The sequence below is a fragment of the Acanthaster planci genome, linkage group LG07 (assembly GCF_054643075.1).
Source record: "Acanthaster planci isolate LZ-2023a linkage group LG07, COTS_SCS, whole genome shotgun sequence".
Classification (NCBI taxonomy): Eukaryota; Metazoa; Echinodermata; class Asteroidea; order Valvatida; family Acanthasteridae; genus Acanthaster; species Acanthaster planci.
The window spans coordinates 10,160,242-10,183,286 of NC_141783.1; the positions used below are offsets into that span (position 1 = coordinate 10,160,242).

The following is a 23,045-nucleotide window of genomic DNA, read 5'->3' on the forward strand; positions in this document are numbered from 1 at the left end:
CTCCTTCCAGGCATCTTTTCGAGCCCCTTGGCGAGGCCTCATTATTACACACCTCAGTGATGAAGCTGGCTTTTCTTCTCGCCGTTCATGTTCATGTTCATTTATTTCCACAGTTTTGCATACATACGATCTCAATTTTCAAACAATATATTTGACATGGGGGGAGCTGTGGAGGTACCCACTAAAAACCAAAACTTATGATTGTGGGCCTTAAAATCAATTCATGGTTACTATTAATTAATTACCATACATAAAGACAAACACTATTTGTATCGCCGTATTCGTGATTCTAGCTTTTCGCCAATGGGGTGTCCGTGAGCCACGCTGGCGAAATTTGCAATTCCCTATGGGCTTTTACGATGCTTTTGGAGGGACTTTGGTTATCTGAGAAGCAAGGCGTAGTTTTCTGGTAAGCTGGAGCAGTTTGTGGGAAAGACTTGAAAGAAGTTGGCGGTAAGATTGTTCCTATTTTCGAATGGGGGCCTCGGTGGTCTAGCCTTTTCGGCTATCCCGCCTTTGTGTTGCCGTTGCGGGGGCTAGCCGGGAGCATGTAACGGCCAGAAAGATTCATACAACTGGGCGATTTTCTAGTGATATCATCTCAATGAAGGTGAATCGGTGAATAGTGTTAGGTATATGAATGTGGGACTGGAAATCTTTTCGGATTGTGTTAAGGGGTACTTGGACGATTTTCTGAGATTGACTCTTCATGCACTCTGTGCAGGCCATACAGCGTTGGGATATTGCTTTATATCCCAGCGGTTAACATCTGTTAATCTGATCGTTCTTTTAGCATTCCTTTTAGAAGAGAATCATGGAATAACGATAGTCGATTGTCATCTCAAGGCCTAGGAGTGTGGCAGGGTATCTACCGCTTTCGTTGTTCATTGATGCATAATATGCATCAAAACGCTCAAATAGAGAAACGTGCTGCTTGCGGCACCATATTATGGTGCCGCAAGCAGCACGTTTCTCTATTTGAGCGTTTGTTTTCCATTGTGACTCGCTGGGTCGCAGGGCTGGTGCTGTATGGGCGCGGTCGTGCTTGAATGGTTCATTAGGCATTTCAGGAATGCCGAGAGTTAGGGCGTTGGCGCACTGCGTGCTTCAGCTTTACGAGTCCCATTGGCCGTTTCTACTAACTCCTTCGATATTCGTTCTGCGGTTTCCAGCGCCTGAAGCGTGGATGTCGATATTGTAGAGGTAAGCTGGCCTCATAGTTTATATTTAGGCGTTCTCTCAGTTGACATTGTGCTTATATCCTTCAAGTTAGACACTGTAAACAAGTTTTACGAATTAGTAGGCCCTGAATAACAAACCCTGCTTTCACGGTTGTGTTGGTCCCAGCCAGTGTCAGCAGTCTTTGGAAAATAAGACTTAATAGAATAAGGATTACGAAAATATATCTATTGTTTTTTTTTAAAAAAAGGAAATTTACTTGCAAAGTGTCTTGTTCATGGTAGGAAAGTAGGTATCCTGCCCCGCTGGATATTTATTCGTTTACGAGGCATCATTTAATTGTAGGCTGCCCAGCGCATCCTCGAATATCCCATGGGCAGGGGATATAGTACATACCAGTATTACGATGATTTGCGTAAAGAGCAAGGCTCGTTTACATTCTGTAAGGTATATGCCCCTGAGTGGGGACATACATTTGGATGGCCTTTTTTTAAATGTTACAACCACCATTAAGCTGCCATTCTTAAATGGTTTTCATGTAAAAGTAGTGGGGGGACTGTTTGGTACAGTTTGACCTTTGCGACAAAAATGGCAAAAGGTGACATTTATATTCATAAGTATAATAATAATATGATATCGATATGAATAGGAATGAGGTCTAGGGTGAAAAATTATAGTACAGAATGACCTTTGGTAAGGGATAGGCATAGGATAAGGTCAGAAAGTTTGGTACAGGTTGACCCTGGTGTATGGGATAAAATAGGAATAAGTCCTAGCACGGGTTAAAATTTTTGGTACAATTTGACCTTGCTTATGAAATTATGGCACAACATCATGAAAGAGGATGAGTCATATAGTGTGTGATGGTTACTGACTGGCCCACCAGGCAATCCTAAGGTAATCAAGGAGTAGGAAGCGATAATCCCTACACAATAGACAGCTCCTGCCGCCGGTTAATGAGAGGGATAATCCCTAGATAATGGACTGTATGTAGTGCTGAGCTGCGTCGGCAGACTATTGTGTTAATGATTACATTGTGTACGTTGGAAGTGAGCGTTGGTCTGACTTAACCTTTGGACACTGAGGAAGAGAGGGCGCCCACATGCTAGCGGTCTTGGGTTTGGCTGACTATGGCTGCCGATATTTGATCGATACGGGAAGAAGACTCTGTTGTCCCTAGCTGAATTTTGTAATCCTTTGAACTAGAGTGTTTTACGTCCCGTTACCCTGTACATGTATACGTTTCAAAAATTCAGTCAGAGCGGAGCGTTACTCTTGTTCTTTATTGCGGAGCCTAAATGTAAAATACAGCATTATGTAAAATTAAGAATTCTGGGGGTGGCATGACGTCAGTTGGGGATTTTTAATACGTAGCAAAGGGGTAAATTTATTCGTCGTGCTGTGGAATATTGTGTAGAAGTTCCGGCCAATATCTGATCTGAGAATTATTATTCGATAGTCATACCGATAAGTATAACACAAAACAAATTCGGTGGACTTCACATATTGGTTTCTGGCAGGTTTGTACTGGTACCGTTTTATTTCTCGTTGTTCCTCATTGATTTTTTACAATAATTATCTTAGTAATTTCAAGAATTACTACAAGGGTGATTACCGGAAGTTTGTTAACTTTGAAATGAGAGTTATTAAATGTACTCATTATTTTTGGAACCATTTGTCTCTACAGACTTTTATCTTTTAGGCATTCTCCTCTTCGTCATGAAACAGTCCGGCAAATTTTTCAGCATGTTTAGGCAAAACTCTATTCAAGGCTTTGTTGACGTTCATGCCTTTATCAAGTTTTTCATCGAGATCATCCACAATGTCCTTGTGAGTTTCATTTTCCCTCAAATATAGGTAACTTGACAGGAACTCCTTATAGTTGTCAAAAAAGTCTTGTTTGACTGCCCAGAGGGTCTTTCTGTTTGCCTTCTGCCTGGCTTGATCTTCATCCATGCCTTCGTTGACGTACTTGTCATATTTTTCATCCCTCATCTCCCTATGTGTTTCTCTAGCTTCAGCCAGCCAATCTTGGTAGGCGGCATTGTCTTCCAAATCTGAATTGTCTTCATCCGAGGTTTTGTCATCGACCTCCTCAACAGAATCCGAGTTTTCGTCAGCTTCATTCATGTCTGATTCCTCCTCAACATGGATATTTTCCATGTGCCTCTCTAAATTAAACTTCCGTCCGAAGCATTTGTCACACTGGTGACAAGCATAGGGCTTGGCTGTATAAACACCATTCATGTTGACTCTGCGAAGGATGACCTTTAAATGACACGAAACAAGTGAAAGCGTTCCATGTATCCTAAATATACACATATTTACTGCTTCTGATTTGCATATTTCATTGTTTATTTTTTCATTGTTTTATTGTTCAAATGGGTCTTTTTATCGCTCAAACTGATCTATGTATTGCTCTTTTACTCGTTTTATTACTCTTTTACTCTTCATTGTTCAAATTGTTCTTTTTATCGTTCAAATTGATTTCTTTGTTGTGTAAATTGATCTTTTCATTGTTAAAATATATTCTTTTCATTTCTCGAACGGATCTTTTATTTTTATTGTTCAAAATAAACTTCATATTTTTCAATTGGTCTTTTTATGGTATAAATTGGTCTTTTTAATGTATAAATTGCTGTTTTTATTGTTCAAATTGCTCCGTTTATGACTCAAATTGTTCTTTTTATTGCTCTTTTCATTGTATAAATAATGCTCTTTTTATTATTCAAATTGGCCTTTTTATTGCAGGGGGAAGTAAACGCCAAATCTACACACCCGAACTCATGTAAGTAGAGCCCGCGTATTTGCCATTGGTTACATGTAAATCTTGGGCGTCGTAATTTTTACCTGGGACTGGTATATAACCGTTGTCGTAATAATAAGCGGTTTCCAATCCGTTTGATATAGTATCCCTCGTTTGTTTAAACGACTTGTTTTGATCGACATTAAACAGTCGGCAGGTGTCTGTAAATTTCCGGTGATCGTAATTATTGTGCGACGTGTTAAAAATATCGTCACTTGGGATAGGCATGACGCAGTCGTTTAAGTTTTTTCACCGTGTAGTACACGTGAAAACTAAACAACGCTTAACAATGGTTTAGACGTGGACAGTAGGTCGAATCCTACTCCACATGCCGTCGTCGCGCAATAGACAGCAAAATTAAATTGGTTTTGATAAAACGATATGGGATCTGTAACCCAACCGTTGACCGCTTTGCCGTTTCACTTTTGGTAACTTATAAGTTGTGGTTAAATTGTGAGATACGGCGCTAAAAAAGTAGTCTTTATTGACCACTATTGGTAATTGACTAAAGTCGGCGCCCATCTGGCTAAAGTTGGATGAAGATTCTTCGATCGCGTGTGGAACATATTCATCGATGGTGTTTAATTTGGCGTCGGCAAGCATGCGGATTTGATCGTGTTTCTTGGTTTTGTGGGACAACCGGCGACTGGCGTATTTCAACAAAACATAACAACCAAACGCGCCGATAGCGATGCCTTCCATCACTAGCCCGACGGGCTAGCGTCCCCCACGGACAGCGTGGGAATGCCTATGGCTGCCGACGTAGCGCCCAATGCTTCTGTTGCATATTCCACGTAATCTAATGCGGTGAGCAGCCGTTTAAGGAGTTTCTCTGGCATTACGCTTTGTAAGATTTGCCCGCGGTGTCTTCGATCTTTTGAAGGCGGTAAACTTTAGTTGCTTCTTGGTACCCGTTTAAGTCTGGGTAGCTGTTCGACTCAACGTTCGTTGAGTCGAGTCTTTTTATTATATATGCGTTTTTAAAAAGTCTATCTCGATTATAATTGTGCCGTCTTTATTGTTGATGACTTCTCCTCGATTGTTTCTTATCAAAAATTCAAAACTCCCTATTTGTCTATTTACAAGTGGTTTAAGCTTTTGCTCGGGTCTAACACGCTACACAATACGTATGAAGGTTGTCCATTGTTTATTTCTCGGCAATGTATCCAAAGTTCCTTAAAAGGGTTTGTGTTTATTTTGTAAATAACATTTGGAAGATTCAAATCTGTCACCATAATTGTAACTAAATTAGAATCGCGGTGAACTTTAAAACTCACTCCCGGAATAGCGTCTAAAATATAGTCGAACCAATCCACGTTGTAAAACGCCGGAGGAATGATGACACTACCGTGTTCTCCACCTTGCACTAATGCTCTAATGGTTCTCGTTCTTTCGTCTGTGTTGTCACCTAAAAATCCTTCTCGAATGAATTCCAAAGCGATGCAGCGGGCTTCTATATGAATATCCACTTTTTCTCGAGACAAAAGCGCCACATAACTTAATTCGCTATAAGTGGAACTCGCATGTTTAAAATAGTTTTCTTTAAAATAGTCTGTGACGCTGAATTCTTCTAGATTCCCTGCCTCGTTTGCTTGAAGATAATCTCTAATTACGCCGTAAAACAAAACCGAGCTTTCTGCCTCTAATTCTGATAACAGTATTGTAAATTTAATCCTTTACTTTTTAAAAACATTTTAAAAACTCGTAAGCAGGAAGTCCTTAATGTATTCCGGGTGAAAGCTTACTTTTTTGACTTATATGGCCTTGTCAACTTTTAAATTATCGATGGTATTTCCTAATTTATTTTCTACATTTATTTACGGCATCACACCAATGTTTCTCCGAGACTTGAGACAGGACTTTTACTTTATCTTCAGTTTCTGTCGTCACGTCTTGATAACATACAGCAATTAAAGCTCTGAGTGGTTTGCCTGTGGAAATCTTGCCTGCTAAAACTTGGTTTAGTTTGTTTTCTATGAGACCGGCTTGTTCGGTAGTCAATTTGACGTCTAATTGTTCAAATATTTTGTTCGTTTTAGATTTGGGCTTTTGATAAACAAAACGCTGATTGTATTTGCCGCCTACGTTTTCTACTTCAAAATCTGTATAAGGCTGTAATCTTTATTCGCGTGCGGGCATTCTTCTTCCAAGAACAACCGAGGCTTGAAATATTTCATCAAGTTTAATCCAACTTTAATTTCACAGGCGTTTCTGATTTTGGTTCTGATTCTTCTGATTTTATATCGTCAAATCCTCTAAATGCTTGCAATGCCGCTTTGTTTGAAATAATGCCGTCATTTCTAATTTTCAACATAACTGTTGATACTGTGTATCAAACACGGTTCCACACGACAACGAGCCGTGAGTACCATAATAACGTCTTTGGGATAAATAAACGATTGGGCATCACATCGTTTGTTCGTATTTCTCAATATTCGACGATGTAATGGGTCTCTTTCGATGGTCAAACAAGGAAGCATAAGAATCTATTTTAACGTGCATTCGATGTTTGTGTAAGCCGGTTTAACTACGTATTCTACTTGGTTTAAATCTTCGATATCGCGATTGGCTTTGTAAGCGTTTATTGTGCAAGACGGAACGATAGACTGTAGCTTGCTCTTCGATAAAGTTGTTAGCCGTCAAATTTATATCATCAAGTATACGCATCATGGGCTTTTGTACTTGATAACAGATTTGCTGGCCAACGATGTTATCGACAGTTTTATCTCGCGTGCCAAATTTATAGACGGGATTTATGCCGTAACAAGTCGTATCTGTCATCATAACCAGCATGCGTGTTTCTTTGCCATCGTGATTATAATAAATGGGAGAATAGCATTGAGATACATTGGTACCTTCTTTTATCACGGGGTTGGTAATAATCAGTCAGCTGGGGTCAAAAGGACCGTATTGGGATCGTTGTTGTTGGCATTGAGACGTTCGTGGTCGGCGGTTACGATGTAAATTTGGGTTGACATGTTTCTGAGTTTGTATTTTGGGTGGGAATGTTTTTTCATTTTTCTGGGGGTTAATCTGCCGCGTCTATTAAATTTTCATTAGGCTCTATTCTTGTTACATTTTCTATATCCGCGTTATATTCAATTATTAAGCCCAGATCATATTACTTAGCATCCAGATTAGATTCAGAATTAGGCGGTAAATCGTCTTCTCGTTTATGCCTAATTCTTTTGTGACGGCCATCTACTAAGACGACATGGTCCATTCCATCTAATCCAATACAATTAATAACGCAGCTAATACAATCGTCACAATCGACACATTCTGCAATTGATGTAACCAAAACAAGATTCGCAACTATCCAAGGCACAAGAATGTCCACAATCAAAACAATTGGAACAAAATACGCAATCACTGCAAGTCGAACACTGGGTACATTTTGTACAGTCGTTACGTTTGTGGCAGTCGTGCCATTCTTTGTAATTGATGCATTCAAAGATACCATTCAAATTTAAACAGTGAATACAATCGACAGCATCTAACACGTTAACAGATCGAACCGTGTCTTTACAAAAATAACAATTTACGTTGGTTTTTTGCTCTTTCATTTCTGTTTCTTTTTTTTTTTAATTTTAATCGATCAAATCACTGGGAATATTTGCTTTGGCTGATAAATTTTATTTCCGTAGTTTGTTTTTCTCACCAAGCAAATGTGATGCCTTTGGCTCTGTTCGTCCAGTTTCGTTTGCTCGATTAAATCAACTTTCGTTTCACAGCCGTTTACAGTTAACCACGCTGCGTGAGCCGCGACTAATTTGGCGTATTCGAACTGAGTGGCAAAGGTTAGGTCCATTTTGGGGAATACGGATCAAAGGCAGAAATTTATTTCAGAATTTTCGGAGGGCAGCCCGTTTTCGCCGTTTGGGCCGGGGTTTGATATTTTCAGAGATCAATTGTACGGCGAAAATTATTTTTGGAAAAAGGGTCGCGTAGGAATATGACGTTTTTTCGATTTTGCTAATTTTGGATTTTGGCGGTTGAAAAGGGTCGGGTACCTATAGGACGTTTATCATTTTGCGGCAGAGTCGGCATATCCCTACTTCTATCAAATTTTTAGCGAATGGCAAATATTAAGTGGTGAAAGGAAATTTTGTAGTTTGTGCGTAGGTATTCCCTAGCAGACTCCCCCTCACTACTTGTGGGGGAGAATTTTTTTCTGTCCAATTCATTGTGGCGAAATGGGAGTACTATATTTATATTCCCGAGTGCGGGAAGCAGGGTTCGAATCCCCGAACATACATTTTATTCTCTCAGTCCTCTCCCCTTCCTTTAGCGATTCACTTGATAATTCCTGAAATTGGAAAAAAATCGAGCTGTGCTTTGAAAGTCGAGTGTGACGTGTCGTGGAAGCGCAGGGCCTCTCAGTGTGACAGCAGTGTTCGGTATTGTATCTGTGTAGTATAGTAGTATGGAAGTGCTGTGTACGTAAACATGATACGGTGGATTCTAATGCAGGTAGATATGTTTTAATTCCAATTCACTTATTAAACGTAAGGTTAAGCTTTAAAAATCTCGGTTTCCCAAGAGCTGTTCGTGGCGTATTGTTGAAGCGTCATTTTCGAAATCTGAAATAATGAGTTCAGATCAAGGTGCAGACACTTTTTGAAATTCCACTTTATTAAGGAATCAGTGTTGTTTCAGAGATATTGGGCCTTAATGTGGAAGCGCCGTGCAGGAAAGTGTGGGAAGCTGGTTCAAATTCAGGAGACTCCTCTTTCAATTTCAAATTATTAATTCAAACCTGAAGGTTATGTATATGTTCAGCGTATAGTATGAGGTGCTGGGTTCGAATTCCGTACAGTCTTTTTAAAATTTTTATAAACTCAAACCTAAGGTTAAATACAGTGTATAAAAAACTACAGGTTTTCTTCTGAGATGTTTGTGGTTCTGTGAAAAAGTGCCGTACTCCAACGTAGGGGGTGAAGGGTCCAAATCCCAGTAAAGAAGCCTTTTTAAATTTCAATTTGAAGTTGAAAATGTAAACCTAAGGGTTGAGTTTTTTTTTAAAAGGAAGTGTTCCTCAGAGATGTTTGTGGCTGTGTGAGAAAGTGTCGTGCTCCAAAGTTGGGGGTGCAGGGTTCGAATCCCGGTAGAGACAACTTTTTCACTTTCGATTTGAAGTTGTGAATATAAACCTAACGATTTATTTTTAAAAAAGGTAGGGTCCTTCAGAGATGTTTGTGGCTCTGTGCGAAAGTGTTTTGCCCCAAAGGAAAGGATGCTAAGTTCGAATCCCGATAAAGACGCCTTTTTAAATTCAATTTGAAGTTGTAAATATAAACCAAAGGGTTAGGCAAAAAAAAGTTGTTTTCTTCGAGAAGTTTGTGGCTATGTGAGAAAGGGTCGTCCTTCAAATTGGGGGGTGTGACGTTGGAATCCCGGTAGAGATGCTTTTTTAAATTTCAATTTGAAGTTGTCAATGTACACCTAAAGGTTAAGTTTTAAAAAGGTAGTGTTCTTCAGAGATGTTTGTGGCTCTGAAGGAAAGTGTTGTCCTGCAAAGTAAGGGGTGCTGGGTTCGAATCCCGGTAGAGATGCCTTTTTAAATTCCAATTTGAAGTTTTCAATGTACACCTAAGGGTTAAGTTTAAAAAAGGGTAGTGGTTTTCAGAGATGTTTGTGGCTCTGAGGGAAAGTGTCGTGCTCCAAAGTAAGGGGTGCTGGGTTCGAATCCCGGTAGAGATGCCTTTTTAAATTTCAATTTGAAGTTGGAAATGTGATCCGAGGGGTTAAGTTTAAAAAAAAGGGCAGTGTTCATCAGAGATGTTTGTGGCTCTGAGGGAAAGTGTTGTGCTCCAAAATAAGGGGTGCAGGGTTCGAATCCCGGTAGAGATGCCTTTTTAAATTTCAATTTGAAGTTGGAAATGTGATCCGAAGGGTTAAGTTTTAAAAAAAGGTAGTGTTCTTTAGAGATGTTTGTGGCTCTGAGGGAAAGTGTTGTGCTCCAAAATAAGGGGTGCAGGGTTCGAATCCCGGTAGAGACGCCTTTTTAAATTTCAATTTGAAGTTGGAAATGTGATCCGAAGGGTTAAGTTTTAAAAAAAGGTAGTGTTCTTTAGAGATGTTTGTGGCTCTGAGGGAAAGTGTTGTGCTCCAAAGTAAGGGGTGCAGGGTTCGAATCCCGGTAGAGACGCCTTTTTAAATTCAAATTGGAAATGTAAACCTAAGGGTTAAGTTTAAAAAAAAGGTAGTGTTCATCAGAGATGTTTGTGGCTCTGAGGGAAAGTGTTGTGCTCCAAAGTAAGGGGTGCAGGGTTCGAATCCCGGTAGAGACGCCTTTTTCAATTTGAAGTTGGAAATGTAAACCTAAGGGTTAAGTTAAAAAAAAAAGGAGTGCTCTTCAGAGATGTTTGTGGCTCTGAGGGAAAGTGTTGTGCTCCAAAGTAAGGGGTGCAGGGTTCGAATCCCGGTAGAGACGCCTTTTTAAATTTCAATTTGAAGTTGGAAATGTAAACCTAAGGGTTAAGTTTAAAAAAAAGGGCAGTGTTCTTCAGAGATATTTGTGGCTCTGTGGCAAAATGTTGTGCTCCAAAGCAAGGGTTGCAGGGTTCGAATCCCGGTAGAGGCACCTTTTTAACTTCAAAATTACTGAACAAAACCGTAAGATTAAGTAAGAGAAATCCAAAAAACAGATTGGGGACCCAAATAGCGAAGTGGTTAAGTGCACTGCTTGGGAACCAGAGGACCCGGGTTCAAATCCCGGTTAAGGGCGGAGTGGTATGGTGGACGTGAAGGTCCCCTACCGCTCCGCCCTTTTTTCTACCCAAATCGGACCCAAATCGGACCCAAATCGGACCCAAATCGGACCCAAATCATCGGACCCAAATCATCGGACCCAAATCATCGGACCCAAATCATCGGACCCAAATCGGACCCAAATCGGACCCAAATCGGACCCAAATCGGACCCAAATCGGACCCAAATCGGACCCAAATCGGACCCAAATCGGACCCAAATCGGACCCAAATCGGACCCAAATCGGACCCAAATCGGACCCAAATCGGACCCAAATCGGACCCAAATCGGACCCAAATCGGACCCAAATCGGACCCAAATCGGACCCAAATCGGACCCAAATCGGACCCAAATCGGACCCAAATCGGACCCAAATCGGACCCAAATCGGACCCAAATCGGACCCAAATCGGACCCAAATCGGACCCAAATCGGACCCAAATCGGACCCAAATCGGACCCAAATCGGACCCAAATCGGACCCAAATCGGACCCAAATCGGACCCAAATCGGACCCAAATCGGACCCAAATCGGACCCAAATCGGACCCAAATCGGACCCAAATCGGACCCAAATCGGACCCAAATCGGACCCAAATCGGACCCAAATCGGACCCAAATCGGACCCAAATCGGACCCAAATCGGACCCAAATCGGACCCAAATCGGACCCAAATCGGACCCAAATCGGACCCAAATCGGACCCAAATCGGACCCAAATCGGACCCAAATCGGACCCAAATCGGACCCAAATCGGACCCAAATCGGACCCAGGGGAAAGACGATTTTTAAAGATGACAAACAGGTATATAAACAAGTATACAAATATTCAGACTTCAGTTAATAAATGTTTTATTTAATACTGTTTACCTTAACGATTATAATCAACAGAATTAATTCTGCATGACATTTATAATAATTTTGAAGTTAGGATTCCTTTAACAATTCCTTTTGGATATAAGCTTGAACATATCACCCTTGCACTACAAAATTATTAGTGGAACATTTTAACTTGTAAATTAATACTGATAAATAATTTACATGATAACCAACACAAATAGTGTTCAAACACACAGCTGTTAAGCAAAATGCAGGAACCTTTCTAATTTGGGGAAATCACAAGTCCTAATTACGTTCAATCCAGCATACATCAAACACTACCATAAGTCACAAAATTAGATGATTCAAGAAAAAATAGAACATTCCAGAGAGGTGTGCACGTAATAAGTGAATTCATAAATACTTAAATTTTCATTTGTTTCCACAATTGAATTGCATTACCACCTTTTACATTAAAATGTAGATTTGCTCTTTAAATATAAAAGCTGAGTCACTGATCACTATTTTCATTATTATTTTCATTATTGATTAATTGTGAATGAATTAGTACTAAAATTTGACCAAGCAAGTGTTTGTACAACAATCTTGAAAAATAGTTCATCCCCTGCACAGCTATTAGGCCATTTCTGAACACTTTTACCCAAAAAATATTAGGTTCACCAAGTTTCATCAGAAAAAGCAGCAATTTTAAAAATGTTGACAGAATGTCACAGGTATGATAAGATTAATGACCTCAGAATCCATTCGCATTTTTCAATTCCATTACATTTTAAATAGGATTTTTCCCTGTTTAAAGGTTTCATTCATTTATTCATAATTATACAAATACAGTTCCATTATAAAATCAATATTTCATGGGTTGAAAAAAATCAAAACCTAGTCCCCAACATTCTTGCCCTAGCTATTACATATATGCATCTGTTTAGAGTCAAATTAAAGTGACTAACATGGTGTCTGCTGGAGACATTCTCACTTGGGGTCCTGAGTGGTTTGGGTCCCTGCCTCACAAGCATCCTCAGAGTGGCCTATTAAGCAGACTGGTATCTCCATGGAAGGAGTCTTCTATGACGATGTCACAAGGTAAGATTTCAAACTTCACTGTCTGACCTAAAATGAACAGGAAAAAACACAATCCTTGCTTTAAATACTATCGACTAAAAAGCCGTTGAAAAATGCGTCACACTCGATAAAGGGAACCAGATTAACCCCCTTGGGCATAAAAACATATTGAAATTGGAGGATTTAGCACTGTTAAGATTAAGGTACAAAATCTATAAAACCATAGTTCCTTTACTATGCCCGGCCTCCAATTCTCTCATAAAATGGCCCTGGCACAGTATGGATTTATCTAAAAGAGAATAAATACAATGTACCTCAAATACAAATAGTAATAAATTTAATGAACCATCCCTTTTCACTATCCCCGTGATGTTTTTATGAAGGTATACTTTACAACTGAGGACTTCTGTATGCAAATTTCCACCAGTGGCCATGTTGGAGGAAAGCTTAGGCTGGATTAATTCCCAACACAGCCTCTCATGTTTTTCTTCCCTTTACATGGCATCTGAAAACAGGGCCGGAACCAGTAGGTGGGGAAAAAATTGGCACTTTTATACTAATTCACTCTGCAGGTAAGTTTTAACTGGTTGAAAAGAACAGCAAGAGAGGTTTGGTGACATCTGTTTCAAAGTACATGTAAATGAAGGACCAACACTTTAAAGGGTTCTAGCTGCATTCATAAATAAGTTTGAACTGTTTTTCACCATGCTCAAAGTACTGTTTTTCCTTTATTTCCAAAATAAAATTCACATTTTCTTCAAATCAGCCTCCCCCCAAAAAGAACTTCAGGTGACTGTATCAAAATATGGGAGGTTTTTTGTGAAACGGGAAGCATACCTAGGTTTCTTTTTGGCCTGACTGTATGTAATATTACTGTGGAGTGTGATGAAATGGGATGGCAAACTGCCCCAAACTAGCTTTATGGATCATTCTGGATCTAAAAGACCACGCAAATAAAACAACACACATCAAACTTAGTGTGTCATTCCAGTTTTCTGGTGAAGATCGTAAACTTGTCAATTCTGCATCAGTGAATTTCTGGCATTTTTCCTTTTTTTGAATTAATAATGTTTGTAAAAAAATGCCAAATCTTACCAATGATTCTTTCCCCGATTATCCATGAAGATGTGTCATCATCAGTGACTGGATTGACGCCCAGCGCAAAGAACAGGTTTTGGTACTCTGGTAAACCCATAATTTCAAAGATCTCCACAGTTACAACACCGTAACTGGCTAGGGTTAACACTTGACTGAAACCGACAGCACCTGATGAAAACCAGAGAGAAGAAAAAATGAGAGAAAATAAACAAATTTTTGCATGGAGAAAGAGGTACAGACTTAAAAGATGAGACTGAGAAGAGGCAAAATATGAACTATAATAATATAAACTATGAAATTTGAACAATATTGCAGCTTGCAATATGACTTGCGACTTGTGTTTTGGATTGCAGGCCACAACTTGTAAAACCACCTTGTACAGGTTCAGGCCATATCCTAAAAAGGCTGTATATGCTAAAAAGGAATAAAAACAGAAGGAACTTTATCATTACCGTCATGTTTCAGTATCTGCAGTTCTTCATACTCGCTGATCGCGGCCATGTAGAGATCAGGACCAATGTGGAACATCGCAACATCCACTGCTGCAGTAAAGTCAACCATTTCCCTCAGCTCAAACTCCCCCGTTGTTTTGGACAAGAAGTACACCTATAAACCACAAACCAAGAGGGGCTTTTAAGACTTCCACACCATGCATATTTAGTTTACCGCTCAATGTGTTGTTCAGTCTGGAGCAAATAAATGTGTTGAAATTTCCAATTTCAAGTCCGAGTATGTCTCAGATTTTTTGGGGCTGTTCATGTATATAGTGCAGTCAATGCTTGCGACTGAAAAGACAAGGAACAAACAGCTACAAACAAAACCTTACCTCAATAGGCACATCGTAGGAAACCTTGTTATTTGCATAGAGCTGTGCTTGATTGGCAAATGCCAGCCCGGCGTTGCCTTGGAACTTGAAACTTGCCACTGAGGCCGCATAGCTGGTGGACACATACTGGTGAAAATCAAACTGGCCAGTCTAACAGATGAAGAAGAAAAATATAACATAACCAAAAGTAAGGTAATAGCATGGTCTCTGATATCAGTTCATTAGGTTACTGACTCAACACTTTGTTTTGCAGACTTCATGACATCACAAAGTGCCAAAGGAGGGAACTCACATGCACAATATGCATCCAGAATAGGAATTTCATTTTGGCACTGAATTGATACTGAAAACTAGGAACCAGCTTCTGGAATGGTATTTTTGTGTCGTTCATGCACTTAATTGTAAGAAAACTATTGGTGGAGGCTCCTTAGAATTAACTTCATACATGAGCTTTCTCCAAGTCATGTGATATAGAACATAGTTTGAAAAACGTAGGATTCATATAAACCAGTCACACATCATGCGTGATTACCTGACCAATCAACTTACCTGCGTGTTGAATATGTAAACAGGGCTCTGGGTTGGACTGACAGCCGCAAATACTAGGAAATTTGTGTTGCCTGCTTGCAAGAACTCAACAGCTGTCGCTCCTGGGGTAAACAGTTAATTGCAATAGAAACTATTTAACCATGTCCTTGCAAAGATGAAAGGAATAATTCATGTATCTTCAGAGGTTTTTCAGGTTTTTTGATATTTGACTTTGAAATTGAAAGAACTTCATAGGTTTATGTGATTCACAATTTGTAATAATTTGCTCTGGTGTTTCTCAGACCCAACTATGGAGGCAAATTCTCCATGCAAAAATGCAAGAATATGGCAACTTCAGGGTTCAAATTGGCAAAGAGCGAAGGGGGGATGTTGCCACGATTCTCCCAAAAGAGACATTTTTAAAATTAAAAAGGAGACAAGGATATTTTTTTTGTAACACTTCATTTTCCTTGCCTACCTAAGGCGTGATAAACACCCTAAATGTTAGCCTCATACCTGAGAAGGACCATCAAATTTACATGAAGATATCTTACTTATGGTCCCCTTCCGTAGTTCTAATGTCCCAGACCAGGGCCCTATTTCATGGCGCTGCTTAACAGTTAGCAGTAAAGTTGTGCTCACGATAGCCGAAAATTTTGCTACCCGCAGCACATGCATAGAGATTTCCATTGTTTTGTCACTACATTAAGCAAATTTTTCTTTGGAGACTAGCATGCCTTTTGCTGTGCTAACTGCTAGTACGGTCTCCATGAAATACACAGAGCCTCTATTAGTATAAAATTGTTTGCTTAGCAGCGCCATGAAATTGGGACCAGGCTCTTTATAACAAATCAAGCACTGCTGGGAGGTTGTGGATTCATGCCCTCCACCAATCAAGTTTTCCCAGGTGGTTTCTCCTGAACATTTTCGGCCTGAAATTTCAAAGCAAGAAATCTCTTATAAAAACAGATCAGTGACTTGATGTCCTATGGAACGCCAAAGCAGTGATTACCTCCGACGCTAAAGTTCTGCGCTTCATAAAACAGTCCGTCTTGGGCTTGCAAATAGAGGGTGGACAGGGCACTGGTCTTGGTGTTGGCTAGAGCCAGATACAGGTCACCATCAATGACTGTTGTGTCGATCTCTCGGGACTCCGATGACTCGAGGCCTTGATGCTCCAGGAAGTGGGTGCCGTTGTAGTAATAGATGGTGTTATTGACACTGTCATCTACATGAAATGTGCAAAACCAACCCAATCAATGACACTGGCCAAAAACCTTAAGTAATGATGACAAACAGAGCTTATACAGCGCATCAAAGTCTCAAAGTGCTTCACAGCCGTTACCCCCCTGCTCACTAAACCATGAGATCAGTGTCTGTCGCAGCAACCAAATCACTGGTAGACTGATAGTTAATTATGCACCCCTGTATCAGTGAAAAGCAGACAAACTTGACCACATTCACACAAAAGAAAATTTCTTAGGCTTAACCACTTCGGACCGGGGCATTTTTCAACGTTGAGGATGTTGGGCCGGCATGACTATCATTTTTTCCGTTTTCAAAATCCTTCAACAATTCATCATTCCATTTAACAGTCGTTTATAGCCGCACGGAGTAATCTTCAGGTGACCTTCATTGACGCCCGAATATTTCAGCCAGGCCTGCAGCCTTGTAAACAGAGCCCAGATTGTGAGGTGTTATACAAACCTGGCTCAGTGCACTGCTGACCTCTTTTCAATAGGGGCCAGATTAGCATGCAGCGGTGCTGTGTGGCTCATCGCTGCGGTGGTGGAGAGCTTTTGTCCCCGGTGGTAATCCGCTTGCTCTAAATACCCCAAACCGTAGTATACGGTTTCAAAATAACGCTGGATTATCACCACTTTTGAGAGTGAAAAATGCCGGTCATGCCCAGCAGCCTGGTCTTTTGTTCGGAGTACGGTCTTTTGTTACAGGGCCCTGTTTCCTTTGTCCGAGTTCGGAGACCCCGGCCACACATATAAACCATACGGCTCCGATCCCGGAGTCCCCGGCTGGTAGTGGTTAAGCAGCTGCAGAAAAATTACCCCATTTTTGAAACTCCAAAAGTAAGTATTCGGACTGAAATTCTATGACAGAAACCAGTGGAGTAACGGTAGTGGTTTGGAGGTGGGGGTGGGGCACTCAGTGGATTTGGTCCAGTTCAAACAATCACTATCATCAGATTTCTTTCCCTTCTCTTATTGCCAAGTGGGAGGGGCACGGGAAGGCGGGCCACAAGTCTCAAACAAGGGAGGGGGTGGCATGCCCCAACCCCAAGCCCCATTTAGCTATGCCACTAGAGAAAAACAGAAGTGAATAACATATGAAATCCATTAAGTCAATCAGGACATCTGAATTTCACACTGCAAGTCCAAAACAGTCATAGAATTTTTATCCTTACCTCCACTGCATGGATTAGTGCCTTCATTTGCTATAGCAATGTACTGTGTTCCTTGTCTCCTGAAAGCATGCCAGCTGTACGCACCATTAGTTGCAATAGCCGCTAAGGTAAAGAATGAAGCAAAACCAGATCTCCAATAATACACCAGGCAACAGAATATAATTGATTATCTCAAGCATCTAACACATATTAATTCTGAGACCTTGCACAACACTTCTGAAATGTTTTCTGAGCGAAGCGTTTTTCTTTGCACTTTCAGAATACATTCTTGGGAGATCCAGCTTTGCTATGAGGCACAAATCTACTGATTTTTTAATCAGGGCCTGTCTTATGAAGCTGTCAATTAAAATGCATTACCAGATCAAACAAAATGATTCTTAAAGCCATCAAGCCACAACTTCTCTTCAGTGGCACGGAACTGATTGTCATAAATTGACCATGAAATTGAAATTAACTGGTAAGCTGTAACCATTACATTGAGCTACAACACCTTGGCTTCATCAGCTACTCCGACACAAACCTTTCTGGACGAACTCGTAGCTATCTTCGTCCCACGCATAGACGTAGCTGTCTACACACAGGTTGTTGACACTGTCTGAATGGATGGCCAAGGCCAAATGAGTGACGTCGTCCAGCACAAATGACTCAAAGCTCTGAATCCGAAACTCCATCTCTTGGACTTCAGAGGTGTGAGAAAATTCTTCCACTGTGTCTGAAACCAACACAGAACAGAATGTTATCATGGACCAAATTCATTTTAAAACTTTTCTGGGGTAGGGTTGTAGTGAGAGATGTTCTGCTTTGAGGTATTGAGTCTGCTTCTAACATTCAAGAGGGCATAAAGCAGGGGCATAAACTCTGGGGTATGGGGATATATATCCCCCCCACACACTTTTTAGTGGTGACGAAAAAAGTAAGGCCCATTTTCAAGAATATCTTGGACTTCCTTACAACCACAATATATTCATTAGCACCGAAAAAACAAAGGGAAAAATGGGAAAAAAGCTGTAAATATGCTGTTTTGGTGCAAGGTTCAGGGGTGTAAGAATACATATTAAAAACATACATTTATATCATGAGGAATGCCCCCAGTGTCAGATGGTCTCAAGCCCCCACTTTTCATGGCCGGGAAATATTTTGGACTTACGTCATCCCCAGTCCCCAGCTGTACCACTGGGATAAAGTAGAAGATTGATGTATGCCTAATACATTTTGTTTATCCACAAAATATGAATTTTTGCCCACTAAAGCACAATTTGTGCCTCCAAAGACAAATACTTTGGTGCTATGAACTATTCTCACAGACAGAAATGTCAGCTTCCCCACTGGCAGTGCTGTAACTAAGGTTGGCATAAGGTTGGTCCCCCCGAGAAGGGGAAAAAAAATTAGTGGGAGTTTGCCTCGTTCAGTGCTCTACCTATCACTCCATGAGAACATGGTTGTCCAGATTCTAACGTGTCCCCTCCAGAAAATGACAGACCCCCAAGTGTCCTTCCTCCCCGCCACTGCTACTGCCACTGCCCGCTGGTGACATTACTTACTTGCATAGGCCCGCTGCAGGTGTTTGACAGCAAGGCACTGGTCGGCAGAGATTAGTAATAGATTCTCAACGTCCACTCGGATCCAGCTCAGCAGAGTCTCATGCAGGGACCACAGGTACGGCAGCGAGACTCCATCAAACAGGTTAGCGACGGTCACATTGCGCCTCAGGGTCACGTGGCCTTGAAAGGTCAGCAGGCCACGGACGGATTCGTTGCTGGTCAGGGTGGCTCGCTCCGTCACGAGGTCAGTCAGATTAACTCCGTCCACAAAGCCTGGTCAATGAGGGTCGTGGGACGATAAAACAAACTTGAAAAGGGCTGTGCGTTGAGAGTGTCCTTGCCTGGTCTTGTGCAAAATAATGATGGTCAGAACCTACTGAGCCGGACTTACAAATGGAACTGCTTGGCTTATCAGAGTAATAAGTAACATTTGTTTCAGATTTGTTCTTACACAAACCAAGACACACGCGATCTGACATTTCCTCATTTATACTAAAATTTACGTATTTGTCAGCAAAGGGCTGATACATCCGGTAAACAGCACACTGGGGAAAAATACTTGCCTACTACTGTCATGTTCCCATTCACAATGACAGGTACGGTGAAGGAGATAGTGCCCCCTATTGTCTGGTCGGTGTTGAGGGTCACTGCCTCTTCGTTCAAGTCCACGCCATCAACCAACCCTGTGACGACGATGTCGCCTGTCACCCTGACAGACTGTGTGAATTGTTTGGGTGCTGTGACATTCTGGGGGCTGTTCAGTTTGAAGGTTCTGGTGTACAGGTTAGAGATGTCCACACCATTGACAAACCCTGTTGTGAGAAGACCAAAAGAGAAGTTAGGGACACACTGAAAACTGGGGGAAAAAACGGTTAGCCAAAATGTTGTTTGCATTAAGATACTTTTGCGAGCAAATATAGCTTGAAATAATTCTTTCTACATTTCAGCTTCACACTTTTCTGTAAGAGCAAGAAATGCAAGACTTTGCTGCGTTTTCTAAAAATCAAGTTTAACCAATCAAAAAATGCCATACCTGTGATATTGATGTGTCCATTTACGATGATGGACTTCATGAACGTTTTGACTCCTGTAATTTCTTCATTACCTGATGAAAACGCAGACCATCGCATATAACAATCAAGTAGTCAGTACCCAGCAACTATGACTCTTTGGGCCAGTGTTACTCTCCATTACTAGCATACTCTCGTGATAAGTGGTCCGGATGCCTTGAATAGGAAAACCCCATTGGCCGGAGGTTTTGTGCATAGCGTTTATCTCCATTATATATTACTGCTGGCCTCAGTCAGTCGTAAATTTCATCTTTCAGTTCTTCTTCTTCTTAGTTCTGCAAACAAACTCCTAAAACTGGATCTACTGTTGCAGGTGTGTCGTGGCCAGTGTATACTCCTAATGATTAGTAGTATACACTGGCCACGACACAAAGTAATGGGCCCCCCCCTAATAAAGGTAGTTCGATCCAGTTTGTGAGGGTTGACGTGTGGCCGCAAGTCAATGGTTTTGGACATGCATGCTCTGGAGTACTGTTGATGGCTGTGTTGTGTTGGCTGTGGCCAACAGGCATTTGCTTACTTACATGGAGGGTGCATACACATAAATCAGTAATAATATTGATGGCTGTCTTAATACCACATTTGAAGTGAATTAACTTAAATGCATGTAGGTATATGTACATGTATGTTCTATATTTAGTGTGGTTTTCATCACCACTTGAATTGGGGCGGGGGGCGGACAATTGTCATCGGAAATACACGTACTGGACCCCATTTTTTGGATAAGGGGGTCGGACACTTATCATTAGAAATACACTTGACCCCCCTTTTTAGAATAAGGGAAGTCGGACGTTTATTATTGGACGCTTACCATTGGAAATACACTCGACCCCCTCTTTTTGCAAAAAAGGATCGGACATTTTTCATTGGAAATACACTGGACCCCCTTTTTAGAATAAGGGGATCAGAAGTTTGTCATTGGAAATACACTCGACCCCCTTTTGAGAATAAGGGGGTCGGACATTTGTCATTGGAAATCTCAACCCCTCTTTTAAAAAAAGGGGGTTGGATGTTTGTCATTGGAAATACACTCAACCCCCTTTTTAGAATAAGGGGGTGGGACCGTGGAAATACACTTGACCCCAGTCATCATTGGAAATACATTCGACCCCTCTTTTTGGAAAAAGGGGGTCGGATATTTTTCATTGGAAATATACTGGACCCCTTCTTAGAATAAGAGGGATCAGGAGTTTGTCATTGGAAATACACTCGACCCCCTTTTTAGAATAAGGGGTTGGACATTTTTAATAATAAGGGGTTGAACTTAGCTAATCATTGGAAATACACTCCACCCCCTTTTAGAATAAGGGGGTTGAACGTTTTTAACAATAAGGGGTTGAAATCAGGTAATCATTGGAAATACACACAAACCCCCTTTTCAGAATAAGGGGAGTTGGACGCTTATCATTGGAAATACACTCGACCCTTTTTTAGAATAAGGGGGTCGGATGTTTGATGTTTTGTCTTTTTAGAAAAAGGGAGGTCCGCCTTTTGTTATTGGAAATACACTCGACCAAACTTTTTAAAATAAGGGGAATAGGCCGTTTTTAGAATAAAGGGGTTGGAAGTATATCATTGGAAATACACTCGACCGCCTTTTGCAAATGAGGGGGTCCGGTGCTATCATTGGAAATACACTCGACCCCCCTCTTTTTGGAAAAAGGGGATCAAACATTTTTCATTGGAAATACACTCAACCCCCTTTTTAGGATAAGGGGGATTGGACGTTTGACATTTGTCTTTTTAGGAAAGGGAAGACGGACATTTGTCATTGGAAATACACTGGACCCCCACGTAGAATAAGGGCCAGGGGTTGGACGTTTACCATTGGAAATACACTCGATCCTCTCTTTTGGAAAAAGGGGGTCAGACATTTTGCATTGGAAATACACCGCACCCCCCTTTTTAGAATAAGGGGAGCTGACGTTTGACATTGGAATAACACTCAAACCCCCTTTTTAAAAGAAGGGGGTTTCGATGCTTATTATTGGAAATACACTCGACCCCACTTTTTAGAATAAGTCGAGCCAGACGTTTGCTATTGAAAATACACTGCACCCACTTTTTAGAATAAGGGCCGGAGGTCAGATGTTTGTCATTGGAAATACACTCAACCCCCTTTTTAGAATCAGGGGGGACGGACGTTTGTCACTGGAAATCCCAACCCTTTTTTTTTTAAATAAGGGGGGCTTGAAAATATATTGGAAATACACTCGACCCACCTATAAGGGTGGTCGGATGCTTATCGGACGCATAAGGTGGTAGAAATTAGCTAATTATTGGAAATACATTCGACCCCCTTTTCAGACTGAGGGGATCAGAAGTTTGTCATTGGAAATACACTCGACTTCCTTTTTAGAATAAGGGGGGTCGGAAGTTTGTCATTGGAAATCTCAACCCCTCTTTTAAAAAAAGGGAGTTCAGACCTTTTTCACTGGAATAAGCTCGACCCCGTTTTTAGAACAAGCGGGTCGGACAGTTATCATTGGAAATACACTCGACCCTCTCTTTTTGGGAAAAGGGGGTCGGACATTTGACATTGGAAATACACTAGACACCCCCCCCCTTTTTTAGTATAAGGGGGTTCAGAAGTTTGTCATTGGAAATGCGCTTGACCCCTTTTTAGAATAAAGGGGGTCAGACATATCATTGGCAATACACTCAACCCGCTTTTTAGAATATGGGGAGTCGGATGGTTTTTAGAATAAGGGGGTGGGAAGCTTATTATTGGAAATACTATTACTAAAATATTCATTCACAAATAGCTGATTTACTGCATGGTCTTAAATCGCTCCACGAATTTGTTACAGCTTTTAAAATTTTTTGTGGTGGTGTTAATTTTGTAATTACTGAAACTTTTAACATAACTTGCACAGAGGATTCGTGTAAGTATACCAAGGAATAAAGATTAGATAGTCGGGAAGCTGTTC

The 23,045-nt window shown here is 40.9% G+C and overlaps 1 protein-coding gene across 1 annotated transcript in view; it reads right to left on the reverse strand.

Moving 5' to 3' along the window:
- Positions 1-11,569: 11,569 nt before the first annotated feature.
- The window catches only part of LOC110973646 (uncharacterized), a 61,148-nt gene continuing 49,672 nt past the window's right edge, over positions 11,570-23,045 (reverse strand). The window contains exons 36-46 of the mRNA XM_022224623.2: positions 20,079-20,150; positions 19,609-19,857; positions 19,046-19,318; positions 18,025-18,216; positions 17,505-17,606; positions 16,098-16,313; positions 15,107-15,207; positions 14,558-14,707; positions 14,184-14,337; positions 13,729-13,899; positions 11,570-12,681 (exon numbers count right to left, since the gene is read on the reverse strand). Of these exons, the coding sequence (XP_022080315.2) occupies positions 12,590-12,681; positions 13,729-13,899; positions 14,184-14,337; positions 14,558-14,707; positions 15,107-15,207; positions 16,098-16,313; positions 17,505-17,606; positions 18,025-18,216; positions 19,046-19,318; positions 19,609-19,857; positions 20,079-20,150 (1,772 nt within the window). The 3' untranslated portion in view covers positions 11,570-12,589. The remainder of the gene's footprint in view (positions 12,682-13,728; positions 13,900-14,183; positions 14,338-14,557; positions 14,708-15,106; positions 15,208-16,097; positions 16,314-17,504; positions 17,607-18,024; positions 18,217-19,045; positions 19,319-19,608; positions 19,858-20,078; positions 20,151-23,045) is intronic.